At 50.1% G+C, this 13,295-nt stretch overlaps 1 protein-coding gene across 3 annotated transcripts; it reads right to left on the reverse strand.

Moving 5' to 3' along the window:
* On the reverse strand, positions 1-8,066 carry XKR5 (XK related 5). Of its 3 annotated transcripts, none has more exons than XM_082049509.1 (7): positions 7,966-8,066; positions 6,467-6,650; positions 6,201-6,382; positions 4,335-4,445; positions 4,045-4,214; positions 2,858-2,969; positions 1-1,052 (listed from the first exon to the last, which is right to left on the reverse strand). In XM_082049509.1, exons 1-7 carry the CDS (start codon positions 8,021-8,023, stop codon positions 7-9), a joined length of 1,863 nt encoding a protein of 620 aa, XP_081905635.1. In that variant the 5' UTR covers positions 8,024-8,066; the 3' UTR covers positions 1-6. The 3 variants fall into 3 exon arrangements, with proteins under 3 accessions (XP_081905635.1, XP_081905634.1, XP_081905633.1); XM_082049508.1 differs by having other exon boundaries at positions 4,335-4,544; XM_082049507.1 differs by having other exon boundaries at positions 4,045-4,544.
* Between the last annotated feature and the right edge of the window lie 5,229 nt (positions 8,067-13,295).

Here is a 13,295-nt window from a genome sequence, read left to right on the forward strand (position 1 = left end):
CCAATGTCATTCCGGCAATTCAGCCAGGTCTGTCCCCTGTCCCGTCTCCCCCCATCCCCGCTGTGGGCTATGGGGGGCAGCCTTTGGGGTGGAGGTGAAGCATGGCGGCCTCAGCTTGCTCCTCACTACAGTCCCTTGTGTGCCACAAGGATGGATGTCCCAAGGTTGATGCCACCCCACGGGGGCACCCTCTGACCCCACAGGCTCCAACCCCTCTTTGGGGGTACCCAGGGAAGAGCTGCTCCGTGGATGCTTGTGGGTGCAAGTGCCCAAGATTGGGCTGATGCTCGTGATCCCGAGGGGTGAATCCCATTGTCCGACCCCCAGGCAGCCTGGAGGAGCCTGGGCTTCATTGTCCCTTTGCACTGGGGCCACGCATGTTGCTTTTTCTGTCCCCGTGCTGGGTGAGGCGATGCTTTTTGCACTGAAATATATAGAGGAGCCCTCGGGTTCATCCAAGGAGAAGCTCCTGGGAAACGATGCAGCTGGGTTAAAACCAGGCTCCTGCCCTGCTCTGTCCTGCCCCGCTGTTCTTGTAGCGCCGGGTTTGCTGCCTTCTCCATCCCCCGTCACCTGCGATTTCTCATCAGTCACACCAGATTCAACACCCCAAGGACCCATTTCCCTTGTGGGCAGGGAAAGGTTTGCCCCAGGCTCAATGCAGGTGGGTTTCCCCATCACCCATCCTCCAGGATAAACCTCTCCCATGCCACCGTCACCAAAAGCTGCGTTGATGGTGGATATATCTCCTGTCTTCAAGGCCAGCTTTACCAGCAGCCAGTGGTGATGGTTTGTCCAGCTGTCCTCCACACACCCTCTGAATTGCTGGAGCGACGAGCTGTGCCCGTTTTTGGGATCTGCCGTGGTCCCTCCCCCTGCCGAGGACTCTCCATCTTCCGAAATTCCCAAATTCTGCCCCAATTTGGAGCCGTCTCCAGCAGCCTCGTCACCACCAGCAGCCGCAGCGCTGCAGGTTGTGTCCAGGAAGCTCTTCCAGATCTCGCTGGACTTGGGATGGAGCAGGATGTAATAAACCACCAGAGCTGCAGCACCTGGAAAAGAGCAGACAGGTGTCAAGGGACTGAGGCGCGGAAATGACCTTACAACCCTTGAGGTTGTAAAGAAGGTATGTATTACAGCGCCGGACACATGGGGGATAACTCCACCCAGGACGTGTGTAAATTTTCAGTAGCTGTGAGCTTGGTTAAATGCAGTAAAGTGTTACATATTCATATCAGTTCTAGGAATGCCTGTACATATTCATAACCTGTCCCGAGAAGGCGGTTCTTATTACAATGAGCTCAGGTGCCCATTACCATGGTCTCCACCTCCAGCTCCTCCTGGTTTCAGCCACTCAGCGATCGTGAACCCGGGTCCTCTTCTCTGTACACAGCACCTTTGGTCCAGTGTGATGAGTTGGTTGGACTCAGACTGCTGGGTTGGTTAAACTGGCGTATCTCCTGTTCTGTGCCCAAGTTTCTGTTATCTAGTTCACCCAATGATGCACCAAGAATGCACCCAAGGTTTCTTATCTTTGCAAGGCGTCAGCGAACTCCTGTTTCTTGTACAATAAGTTACACAAAGCTAAGCAAGGCTAGGCAGTAGTGACGTGGGTTAAGGGTTAGCTCTCTGTTGGCTCTTGAAGTCTTTAAGCGTTAGTTCTTTAAGTGTTCATTAGTTAATTGTTAATTCCCTGTATCAGGACGAGTCCCTGCAGCATTTCAGTGAGGTCTGGAGGAGAAACCAGAACCCCGCTGCCACCTCCAGACCAAGAGACTCTCTGCAGAGACGCTGTTGAGCATCAGATGTCCGAGCAGCACGCCTTGTCAAACATTTTTAGGGATGCAAAAATCCCACCCGAGCAGCTTTTGGGTAAGGGAGTGCTGAGCAGAGTCTCAAGGCTGGATTTACTAATAATCTGGATTGATTCGCAGACTGATGGGTGCGCTGAGTGACAGCAGACAGGGCAGGGAGGTGTGTGATGCAGGAATCCATCCCATCTCACAGCATCCCAAACCTCCAGCCATTAAATCACAGAATCCCAGCCTGGTTTTGGTTGAAGGGACCTCTGGAGATCATTGATATTGATCCCATTGATCAGATCCCTCTCAGCTTCTCTTCTCCAGAAGGGAATGTAGCAGGATTTTAAGATACCTTTCTATTTCTGTCCTAAATTTGTTCAAGGACAAAGGAATTGCTCCTTTTTCAGCCAAAAAGTGTCCTGTTGTGAACACAGCTGATCTGCATGCAGCTGGTCTGGAGAGATGCACAATGGAGTAGAGCAGGGTATGGGCAACATATGGAGCATGTTCTCCATCATGTATCAAAAAATCCTCTGCATGGACACAAAAAATATTGCCGTTTACAAAAGCAGCCCTGATCTTTGAAGAAAACAGAGTAGGAGAAAGCTGCTGTTGTTCTGCGTGGTCCTGCACCAGCGTATTTCCAAAACATACCCAGTGCTGGTTCATCAATCACAAGCCACCTCCATAAATCCTCAATATATGCTCAAATGAAGATGTTTCCCTGCAGCGATCCCCTGCGTTGTACCACTGCCTGCACCCATCGCCAAGCACCAAGATGTGCTTCAAAATTGCATATATTGTGTTTGGCAGCAGCACTTGAGCCAGTTGGAGACGCCTTAATCATTTCTGCAAGCCGCCCTCTTCAGGGATGCGCCTTTGAGAAATGATGAAGCAATGAAACTCAAAGTGTACTTATATTTATCAAGTACATTCAGATGCTTAAGCTGGAAGAAATAAAGCAAGTAGACTGATGCAGCTTAACCAATGATGCTCATTTACTGGAGCTACTCTCAAAACACACAATCCAGGCTCTATAAAGCAGCGGATCTCACCTATGACAGACCCTGCCATGACGGCCCCGGTCACGCACAGGCTGCTCCTCAGCTCTGTCTGCAGGAACCGGGTGGCCAGAAGCAGCAGGATGGTATTTTCCACCAGCATGATCTGCAGAGCAGAGGGAAGAGAGCTGTCACTTTTATGCTTCTGATGGCTTTATATGCGCTTCACCCAGTTTCTAGATTTTGCTGATTTGTGTTGCACTTAACTTATTGTCCTGGTGTTGTTAAAAACAAGTTTCTCTTTTAGTGAATTTGCCTGTCAGCTAAAGCTTCCATATTAGCTGCATTTTCCTGGAAACCAGATACATGTTTTGGTAAACACAGCAATGGAATGTGAGGTTATTGATAATAAATTGATGCACATCTCCCGAGAGGGGCAACGAGAAACAGGTGACCAGAAGCTGACCAACGGAGTATAACATCCCATTCACATGATAATTCATATAAAAGTGGGAGACACAAGGATCTCGTCCCTTTTCCTTATGGCGACATTAGGAGAGGACCCTGCAAGTCATCCCTGTGAACTGAGGCCAGTGACAGACTGCATCCAGTTCCATTGGCTGCAGAGTCCAGTCCAGGACTTCAGGTGCCAGAGCAGTTGCTGGGATTTTCAAGATTGGTTTTGTATATTTTATATTATTTTCTCTATTTTATCAGCAGCATTAGTAAAACATTTTTATTATTTCCAACTCTCTTCTCTCTGTCCTTCTTTCCCTCCCGATCGCCAGTCCTTAGTGGGAAGGGGAAAGAGGTTAACCATACATCTGCCACAGGTTTATTGTCACCCTGCAATCAAACCTTGACACTTATAAATTAAAACATAAAGGTTGCTGAACTGAATTTTCCACAAGGTCTTGACCTTTTTTTACCATGAAAAATAACTCTGTAAGAGCAGCACAGCTGCTTAATGTTATTAAAACATTGTATGGCTGCTGCCATGAAAATAAAGCCAGCAGGTGCATCAGGAGGTGCATCATAGAATAGTTTGGGTTGAAGGGACCTGCCAAGCTCCCCCAGTGCCACCCCTGCCATGAGCAGGGACATCTTCACCAGCTCAGGTTGCTCAGAGCCCCATCCAGCCTGGCCTGGGATGTCTCCAGGGATGGTTCATCCACCACCTCTGGCCAACCTCGGCCAGGCAGACGCACCCATGTGGAATACTGAATACCCTGGGTACTTACTGTATAAAACACGACCATCCTGTGCTTGGAGGGACCCGGCCGAACATTGATGTAGCAGAAGATGTACACGGCTCCCAGCAGGCAATTGAACAGCCTCCAGCGCCAGGGCTGGGCCACGATGTCCGTCTGCTGGGCCACCAGCCAGAAGGACATGAGCAGCCAGTGGGCACCTGCAAGAGGAAGGGACCGAAAGGGCAAAGCTGTCCCAGGGGAAGGCTGCAAAGTGCTCCAGGAGCATCTTGAGGGTTGACAGCAACATGGGTGGTGGAGAAGATGATCACAGGTCTTACCGGCCACAGCAAAAACCCAGAGGGAATAGAGCCTGGCAAAGAGCACCAGGGCCAGGACCCTGGTCGCCAGCATCCCTGTTCTCCAGAGCAGCAGGCAGAGGATGGCGGTGGCTGGTGGGCAGAGGTGACCGGGTTTCATCAGGCAGGTGAAGCAGCTGTAGGAAACCAAAGCCCAAGCAAAGGACAACAGGGACATCCCCGCGCTGACACCTGCGTGGGGACATGGGCAGCTGGGTGCTCTGAAGGATGTCCAACGGCATTGTAGGACCATATAGAATCATGGAATCATAGAATGCTTTGTGTTGGAAGGTCCCTTCCCTGCTCCCCCAGTGCCACCCCTGCCATGAGCAGGGACATCTTCACCAGCTCAGGTTGCTCAGAGCCCCGTCCAGCCTGGCCTGGGATGTCTCCAGGGATGGTTCATCCACCACCTCTCTGCCCAGCCTGGGACAGGCTCTCACCACCTTCAGTGCAAATAATTTCTTCCTCATGTCTGGCCTGAATCTCCCTCCTTTAGTTTAAAACCATCACCCCTTGTCCTATCACAACCAGCCCTGCTCAAAAGTCTGTTCCCATCTTTCTTATCAGCCCCTTTTAAGTCCAGAAAGGCCGCACTAAGGTCTCCCTGGAGCTTCTCTTCTCCTCTGAACACCCCAGCTCTCTCAGCCTGTCCTTCCAGCAGAGCTGTTCCAGCCTTGGATCATTTCTGGGGCTCCTCTGGCCCCGCTCAAGCAGCTCCATGTGTGTCCTGTGCTGAGGACCCAGACCTGGATGCAGAACTTAGCGTTAAGGACCTGTTGCTAAGACGGCACCTCCATACAAGCCAGAAACCTCGCTGTCCTGACAGTTGGGAATATTTAAACCAATTCCTGCTAAATATGGTCCCCTTTTCATGCTTGGCTTAAATCCTCTGACCGCACTGTGCCACAGGCAGAGCTCTGCAGTGGCAGGACCGCTCCATCTCTGGTCACTGCTATTAGACCAGGGACTGACACTGACTCGAGTGTGACCTTCGCTCACTGTGATCCCACACGCAACTTCTCCCTTTGCACAACACGGCTGACTGATTCCCTTTTGTATGAAGCAACCCCCAAATCCTAAATGCTCAGCACTGCACCGTGATTAGGGCTGGACCATCAACAGGAACATGTGTTGGGTTAAAATCCAGCCAAGACAATATCTGCTGTGGAGGTCCCTATATGCTGCAGGGAGTGACCATACAGGACAGGAAAAGCCATGGATAGCTCAGACTCCACTGTGTTCAAGCAGATCTTTCTGGAGCGAGTTGAGAGAAGGGAACAGAGCTGGGCATGGGGCTGGAGCACAAGTGTGATGGGAGCGGCTGAGGGACCTGGGGGTTCAGCTGGAGAACAGGAGCTGAGGGGAGACCTTCTGATCTCTGAACTGCCTGAAAGGAGCTTGGAGCCAGGGGGGGTCGGGCTCTGCTCCCCGGGAACAAGCGCCAGGAGCAGAGGAAACGGCCTCAAGTTGTGCCAGGGGAGGTTGAGTTTGGATCTGGGGAACAATTTCTTCCCCAAAGGAATGTGGGGCATTGGAACAGGCTGCCCAGGGCAGTGGTGGAGTCACCATCCCTGGAGGGGTTTAAAAGATGGAGATGAGGTTCTCAGGGACATGGGGTAGTGCCAGTGTGAGGTTAATGGTTGGACTCAATGATCTTAAAGGTCTCGCCCAACCAAAATTATGTTTAAGCCACATTTGTCCCTGCTGCTTTGAACCGGGTCTCTCCACCCTTTGCACTCTGCTCCTCCATGCAGAGCCCACCCTGCACCGCGTGGGCACACACGTCCCCCAACTAAACGTACCGCCCCTGCACCTAGAACACGCTCTCGGGAACTCGTCACTCACCAGGGATGACAGTGGCTGTGTGGACGGCCAAGACGCCGTAGGCCTGCAGCAGGAGATGAGGCAGGGTCCGCAGCAGCGCTTCCAGCAGCCGCAGCACGCACACGTCCCCGAGTGCCATCAGCACCGCCCCGGCACCGACACCGTTATCTGCTTTCACCACTGCCCGTAAAACATCCCAGTACCTGCAAACGTCACCGTGACGGGACGGCCACCCCGGTTTCCACAGGTTTGGGGGGAGCTGGTGGACCACGGGGAGCATCTCTCACCGTTTCCAGAGGCCCAGCTGAAGCAGGTGGAGCACCAGGATCCAACAGCTGCATTGGTGGCCGTCTGTCCTGAACCAGAGGATGCTGAGGAGCTGAACGGCATAGCCAGGAATGATGCAGGCGACAGTCAGCCCGAACCAGCCCAGCTGTCCACGGACAAGGTAGTGGATGATGGTGCAGAGCCCTGGGGAACGGCAGAGGGACCACAGAATGGTTGGGGTTGAAGGGACCTCTGGAGATCACCCAGTCCAACCCACCTGCTAACACAGGGTCACAGAGCAGATCACACAGGTGGGTCCAGGCGCGTTTGAATGTCTCAGAGAAGGAGACTCCACACCCGCTCTGGGCAGCCTGGGCCAGGCTCTGGCACCTCCCAGCAAACAAGTTTCTGCTCATGTTCAGATGGAGCCTCCTGTGTTTCAGTCTGTGCCCGTTGCCCCTCACCCTGGCATTGGGCACCACTGAACAGAGTCTGGTCCATCCTCTGACATCCACCCTGAGATATTGATCCCATTGATCAGATCCTTCTCAGCTTCTCTTCTCCAGCTGAACAGCCCCAGCTCTCTCAGTCTCCTCATCACAAAGATGTTCCAGACCCCTCAGCATCTTTGTGTCCCTCTGCTGGACTCTCTCCAGTAATTCCTTGTCCTTCTTCAACTGGGGAGCCCAGAGCTGGACACACAACTGCAGATGCTGCAGCCAGAAGGTGCTGCCCACAACCCCCCCAAATTCACCTCCCAGCCGCCCAGGGTGTTCACAGTCCTAGTCCCGGCTTATCTGGGGCTGCCGGCTCCAGATGGCTCTGTCAGCTGAGGCAGAGCCGGCGCCCAGGGGCCCGGCCCAAAGATGGGCTGTGATAAGTGAAAGAGCGCGGACAACGGCTCACACTCCAAATGAATAAAAATAACATTAAAAAACTGAAATACAATAGAATATAAAAATAATAAAATGATATAGAATGAAATAGAAAATAATAAAAATTAAAAGAACAGAATAGAAAATGTAAGATGAAGCAATCAAATAAAAATATGATTAAAATTAAAATATAAATAAAATGAAAATTAAAATGAAAATATAATAGAAAAAAAATGAAACAATCAAATAAAAATATGAATAAGATGCAAATAAAAATCTAAATAAAATGAAAATAAAATAATATACAGTAAAATATAAATAAATATACAATAAAATAATTTATAATAATATAAAAATAACAAAATAGAATCATAGAACGTCCTGAGTTGGAAGGGACCCACAAGTACCATCGGGTCCAACTCCGATGTTTCCAATCAAACGCAGACAATGGCTGGGGTGTGCACGGATGCGGAAAGCCCGCGCAATGCCGCCCGTGTCTCGGGGGCGCAGCCCCGGGCACCTTCCCCTCCGCGGGGGCGCAGGGACCCGGGGGTGCCCCTGGGCGCCTGCCCCCGCGCCGCGTCCCCCTCTCCGCGTGTGCGCAGCCCCGCGCACCGCCCCGCGCATCCTGCGCGCTCACTCACCCGCCCCGCGCTCCGCCGCCAGCAGCGCCAAGCACAGCGCCGGGAGAGCCCCGCGCATCCTGCGCGCCTCTTTGGAGGAGGAGGAGAAGGAGGAGGAAGAAGGAGTCGCCAGCCGGCCCCTCCCGCCCGGCCCCATCGGCACCTCCCAGTGTCCCCCCCGCCCCGCTTCTTTCCCGCCAAGGCGAGCTGACGTCACGTCGCCGAGACCTCCGAAATTACCGTGCGGTTTCACCACCCCGCCCCAGTATCCCCCAGCTGTTGTGCATTTGCACAAACCTGTCCTCATGTTCCCCAGTTCCTTGTGCATTTGCACAAGCATGTCCTGATTCTCCCCAGTTCCTTGTGCACTTGCAAAAGTCTCTCTTGATGTTCCCCAGTTTCTCGTGCATTTGCACAAGCTTGTCCCCATCTTCCCCGGTTCCTTGCACACTTGCAAAAACTTGTCCTGATGTTCCCTAGTTACTTGTGCATTTGCACAAGCACGTCGCAGTGTCCCCCAGCTTCTTGCACACTTGCAAACGTCTGTCCTGATGTTCCCTAGTTACTTGTGTATTTGCACAAGCAGTCCCAATCTTCCCCAGTTCCTTGTTTACTTGCAAAAGTCCATCCTGGTGTTCCCCAGTTTCTTGCACACTTGCACAAGGCACTCCCAGTGTTCCCCAGTTTCTTGTGCATTCGCACAAGCCCCTCCCAATGTTCCCCAGTTTCTTGCATACTTGGAAAAGTCCACCCTGATATTCCCCAGTTTCTTGCACACTTGCACAAGCCCCTCCTGATGTTCCCCAGTTTCTTGCATGCTTGCAAAAGTCCATCTCAGTGTTCCCCAGTTTCTTGCACACTTGCACAAGCCCCTGGTGATGTTCTCCAGTTCCTTATGCATTTGCACAAGCCCCTCCAAATGTTCCCCGGTTCCTTGTACACTTGCACAAGCCCCTCCCAATGTTCCCCAGTTTCTTGCATACTTTCACAAGCCCCTCCAGATGTTCCCCAGTTTTTTGCACACCTGCACAAGCCCCTGCTGATGTTCTCCAGTTCCTTTTGCACTTGCACAAGCCCATCCGATGTCCCCTTGTGCAATGCCCAAGCGATGTGCACCCACCGCAGGGCGGAGCACCAGGTGGCAGTCAGGACACGATGTGCAGGGAGCCACAAATTAATTCAGTTATTTTTTTTCCTCTCCTCCCCAGGAAATGAAACCTTTATGAAATGAGAACCCAACCGCTGCTGGTTGCAGCTGCGCTTGTTTGTGCACAGACATGTCCTATCTGCTTTTTTCCCTCTTTCCAGCCCTGCAGCCTTCGTCCCCTGGAAATCATAAACTCTCTAGAAAATAAACCCTCAGGAAAGGCCACGGCGGGCTGTTATAATGAAGCCCAAATATCATCTAAGGTTTTGTCGTTGCTTTTGCAAAATCATGCAGGAAGCTCCCAAAAGTTTGTAGGATGGAAGTGCGTTTCAGGGATTTTATGCATTTCCTGTTGTTCTTTGAAATTTTCCTGAGTTTCTTTACGGCCCTGCGAACTAAACCTGGATTCTGTTCCTTAATAGGAGCAGAATTTCTCCCTCGTTCCACTGAGTTGCAGAGCAGGGAGTTTTTGAAACATGAAAGCTCAGTTTCCATGGTTCTCTGTGCCCATTGCGCCTCATCCTATCATTGGGCATCACTGAAAATATCTCATCGGCTTTTGGTGCCGCAGCTTCTCCAGGCACATCTAGTCCTGCAAGTGCACTGCAGGTGACATTATTGCACAGCACATTGCCACCGCCAAAGGAAAAATAAAACCCTTTAATAATAACCAAGCTCCGCGAGCTCAAAGCTGTTATTTGAACCTTAATCATTCCTTCCATCTGGGGATTTGAAGGTCCTTTGTACGGGTGAACCGAGGCTTGTAGCCAAGGAAACAGAAGGTACCTGCTGTTGTGATTTAGCCACGCTCTCCCACCCAGGATTAATTTTCACCCTTTTAGTTCAGGAATAAAAAATAACAACAGCAAAACGCAGGGATTTGTTGGTATGCCAAAAAGTTGCTGTGGCTTTCATGGGGCTGGCTTTCGGTGAGACTCCTGTGTAATCATTGCAATTAGGAAATCAAGTGGTTTATAGGTGATGCAGGAGATGCTACTCGCATTGCACCGCTGCAGAAACTGGAGTGCAGGATGTTGAAGTGTCAGGAGGAGGAGCAAGATCTTGGGATTTGTTCTTTGACATCCTAAATCATTTATCCCCTTTGAAAACAAACGTGGGCATCATTAACGAAATAGCGTGCAAAATCATTCTTAATTGTGACCGACAATTGGGGACGATCGATTTTTGGTGTAGAGCATGATTGCTCGCCATCACATCCCAGAAATCTGAATAGCCGTGTCATGACCATCGTGGGTCAGGCGTGGAAAGAAATCTCTTATTCACAGAACTCAGGAAGATTCACTCCGTTGGAAAGATGGAAATGTACCCATAATCCCTAACCTGGATGGCTGAAGAATTCATTTTCTCTACATATACCTGTTTCTTTTATCTGCAAAATGAAGATAGTGATATTTTTATTACTTTTAAACCAGGGGGTGTTTGGGGGATGAAAATGAAGCTGTGTGTTAAATGCCATGCAGTATATATATATGCAGCACAGCATAAAGTAATGGAGGGGTGTTTTAGAACATGCAGCCTCATAGACAGGGCTGGAGAAGCTTTTGGTGTAGAAGAAACACAACAGCCTCCAGTGCTGTCCATTGGGAAAGGCTGACACCATGTGTTGTCCTAGGATGCTGTTAATAATAAAACTCTGATTTGTTCTATTTGCTAGTGCAGACATACCTTTAAAGCTGAGGCAGCCGATAAGCTTAGGAAACACCCCTTTGCATGATTAAGACATGCTCAGATATGCTTAAAGTAGGAAATAGCATCCGGTCAAGGCTGTACTGAGTTGGAAGTGCCTTCGTAATTTGAAGAGGTTGTGAGGGGTGCAAAAGGACCTAATTCAGAAGTTGCTTGTGAGATCTGCTCTGTAAAAGTGACCACAGTACAATTAGACTTAACCATGTTGTGGGACCACATGCGTTCAACACGTGAATATTTAATCACAAAAAAGAGAAAAGAGGAAGAAAGAAAAGCACCAAAAAGAGCAGCACAGAGGAGCAAGAAGCCTGAAAGCAGCCTGCAAGCTGTTACAGAGGCTGTGTGAGAAACCGCGGTAAAATATTTGCTTTGGCTGGGAAAGAAAACAAAGAGGTCTAAGAAAAATCCCTGCAGGGCATGAAGGGCAAGTGCAGGGAGGCTCTGGCAGGGAAGAGCTCAGCGGTGAGCGAACAGAGAACGGCAACTCCCATAAAACGTGGAGGTCAGATTCAAGTAGGAAAGAGGGCTAAAAGGTGAAGTGAAGATCCCTTTGCGACAGAGACTTGAACAGGTAGTAGAAATTTCTGTAAATGCATGGTGTCAAGGTTTTGATTGCGGGGTGACAATAAAACCGTGGCAGATGTATTGTTAACCCCCTCACCCCGCTTCCCACTAATTACAGGCAATCGGGAGGGAAAGAAAGACAGAGAGAAGAGAGCTGGGAAAATTAAAAATGTTTTACTAATGCTGCTGATAAAATAGAGAAAATAATACAAAATATGCAAAACCAATCTTGAAAATCCCAGCAACTGCTCTGGCACCTGAAGTCCTGGACTGGACTCTGTAGCCAATGGAACTGGATTCAGTCTGTCACTGGCCTCAGCTCACAGGGACGACTTGCAGGGTCCTCTCCTAATGTTGCCATGAGGAAAAGGGACGAGATCCTCGTGATCTCCCACTTTTATATGAATTATCCCGTGAATGGGATGTTATACTCCGTTGGTCAGTTTCTGGTCACCTGTTTCTCGTTGCCCCTCTCACGAGATGTGCATCCATCCTTATCAATAACCTCACATTCCATTGCTGTGTTTACCAAAACATGTATCTGGTTTCCAGGAAAATGCAGCTAATACGGAAGCTTTAGCTGACAGGCAAATTCACTAAAAGAGAAACTTGTTTTTAATAAAACCGAGACACACGGGAAGCAGGAATCCATGAGGGAAATCCTTGATGAGGAGTAGGAAGGCACTTAGGGGGGGTATGGCTGTAGCTCAGTGCACTCCACTGTCCCTGGCAAGGTACTAAAGACTATATAAAGATAAAATTTCTGAGCACTGACAATTTCTGGGCATTGCTGACATAGGATGCTGTGCAGGTAGAAAGTACCACCAGGCCCAAAAAAGGTTAGACAAATTCACAGACAGCAAGTCCTTAAATGGGTAGTCAAATGATGGGCAAGGATGTCCCTGCCACATCCCTAATTTTGCAGTTATGAATGCTGAGGCAAAACGAGAGGACTTGCCCACAGAAAGTGCACAAATTAACAGGTTCTACCTGAAAAGAGAAGGCAAAGAGAAGCCAAGATAAGGCATGGAAAGGGGTTGCAAAGAAAGAGGAAAAACAGCATCCAGAGCCAGGCAAGGGAGGGTTCTTGGTGTCTGGAGCCAGACCAGTGGCAATACTGAAGGGAGTGAAGCATCTCCTGTGTGAGGAAAAGCTGAGGGAGCTGGGGCTCTGGAGCTGGAGAAGAGGAGACTGAGGGGTGACTCATTCATGGGGATCACTATGGAAAGGGTGAGTGTCAGGAGGATGGAGCCAGGCTCTTCTCACTGACAACCAATGGTAGGACAAGGGGCAATGGGTACACACTGGAACACAGGAGGTTCCACTTAAATAGAAGAAACTTCTTCTCAGTGAGGGTGGCAGACACTGGACCAGGCTGCCCAGGGGGGTTGTGGAGTCTCCTTCTCTGCAGACATTCCAACCCGCCTGGACACCTTCCTGTGTAACCTCATCTGGGTGTTCCTGCTCCATGGGGGGATTGCACTGGATGAGCTTTCCAGGTCCCTTCCAACACCTGACATTCTGGGGTTCTGTGAATATCCTGCTGACTGCGGTTTTTAATTCCAAGCACTGAATCTCTAAACCATTTTTCCGCACAGTTACGAGCTGTGACCCCAAATGTGCAGCCCCTGGAAGAGCTCTTGGCCTGGTCTGCTTGGAGGTAATGACCATGCAAAGGTGGCAGCGAGAACTTTGGGTGCTGAGATTTTTCTCATGAAGAAATCTCTGGGAGACACCCCTCTGGGATTGCTCACGTGTCCCCCAACCTCTACAAGCTGGGTGCCCATTGATGCAAACCTCCATGGGCTTTGGCTTTCGTTGGGTGGCTGAAATCCTTCCCACACTCAGTTCATTAACTATTAAATTAATTCATTTGCTCTCTGGAGCGTCTTTCACCAGATGGCTTTGCTTTACAGAATTGTTACCCCAATAA

Source organism: Streptopelia decaocto (genome assembly GCF_964273445.1).
Source record: "Streptopelia decaocto genome assembly, chromosome: 3".
Lineage (NCBI taxonomy): Eukaryota > Metazoa > Chordata > Aves > Columbiformes > Columbidae > Streptopelia > Streptopelia decaocto.

Coding starts and splice junctions, on each gene's coding strand:
- XKR5 (XM_082049507.1), bottom strand. CDS start 8,023: ATGCGCGGGGCTCTCCCGGCGCTGTGCTTGGCGCTGCTGGCGGCGGAG. Junction 6,651..7,965: donor GGCGGCGGAGCGCGGGGCGG/GTGAGTGAGCGC, acceptor GCCGTTCCCCAG/GGCTCTGCACCATCATCCAC. Junction 4,545..6,200: donor CACAGCCACTGTCATCCCTG/GTGAGTGACGAG, acceptor GTCCCCACGCAG/GTGTCAGCGCGGGGATGTCC.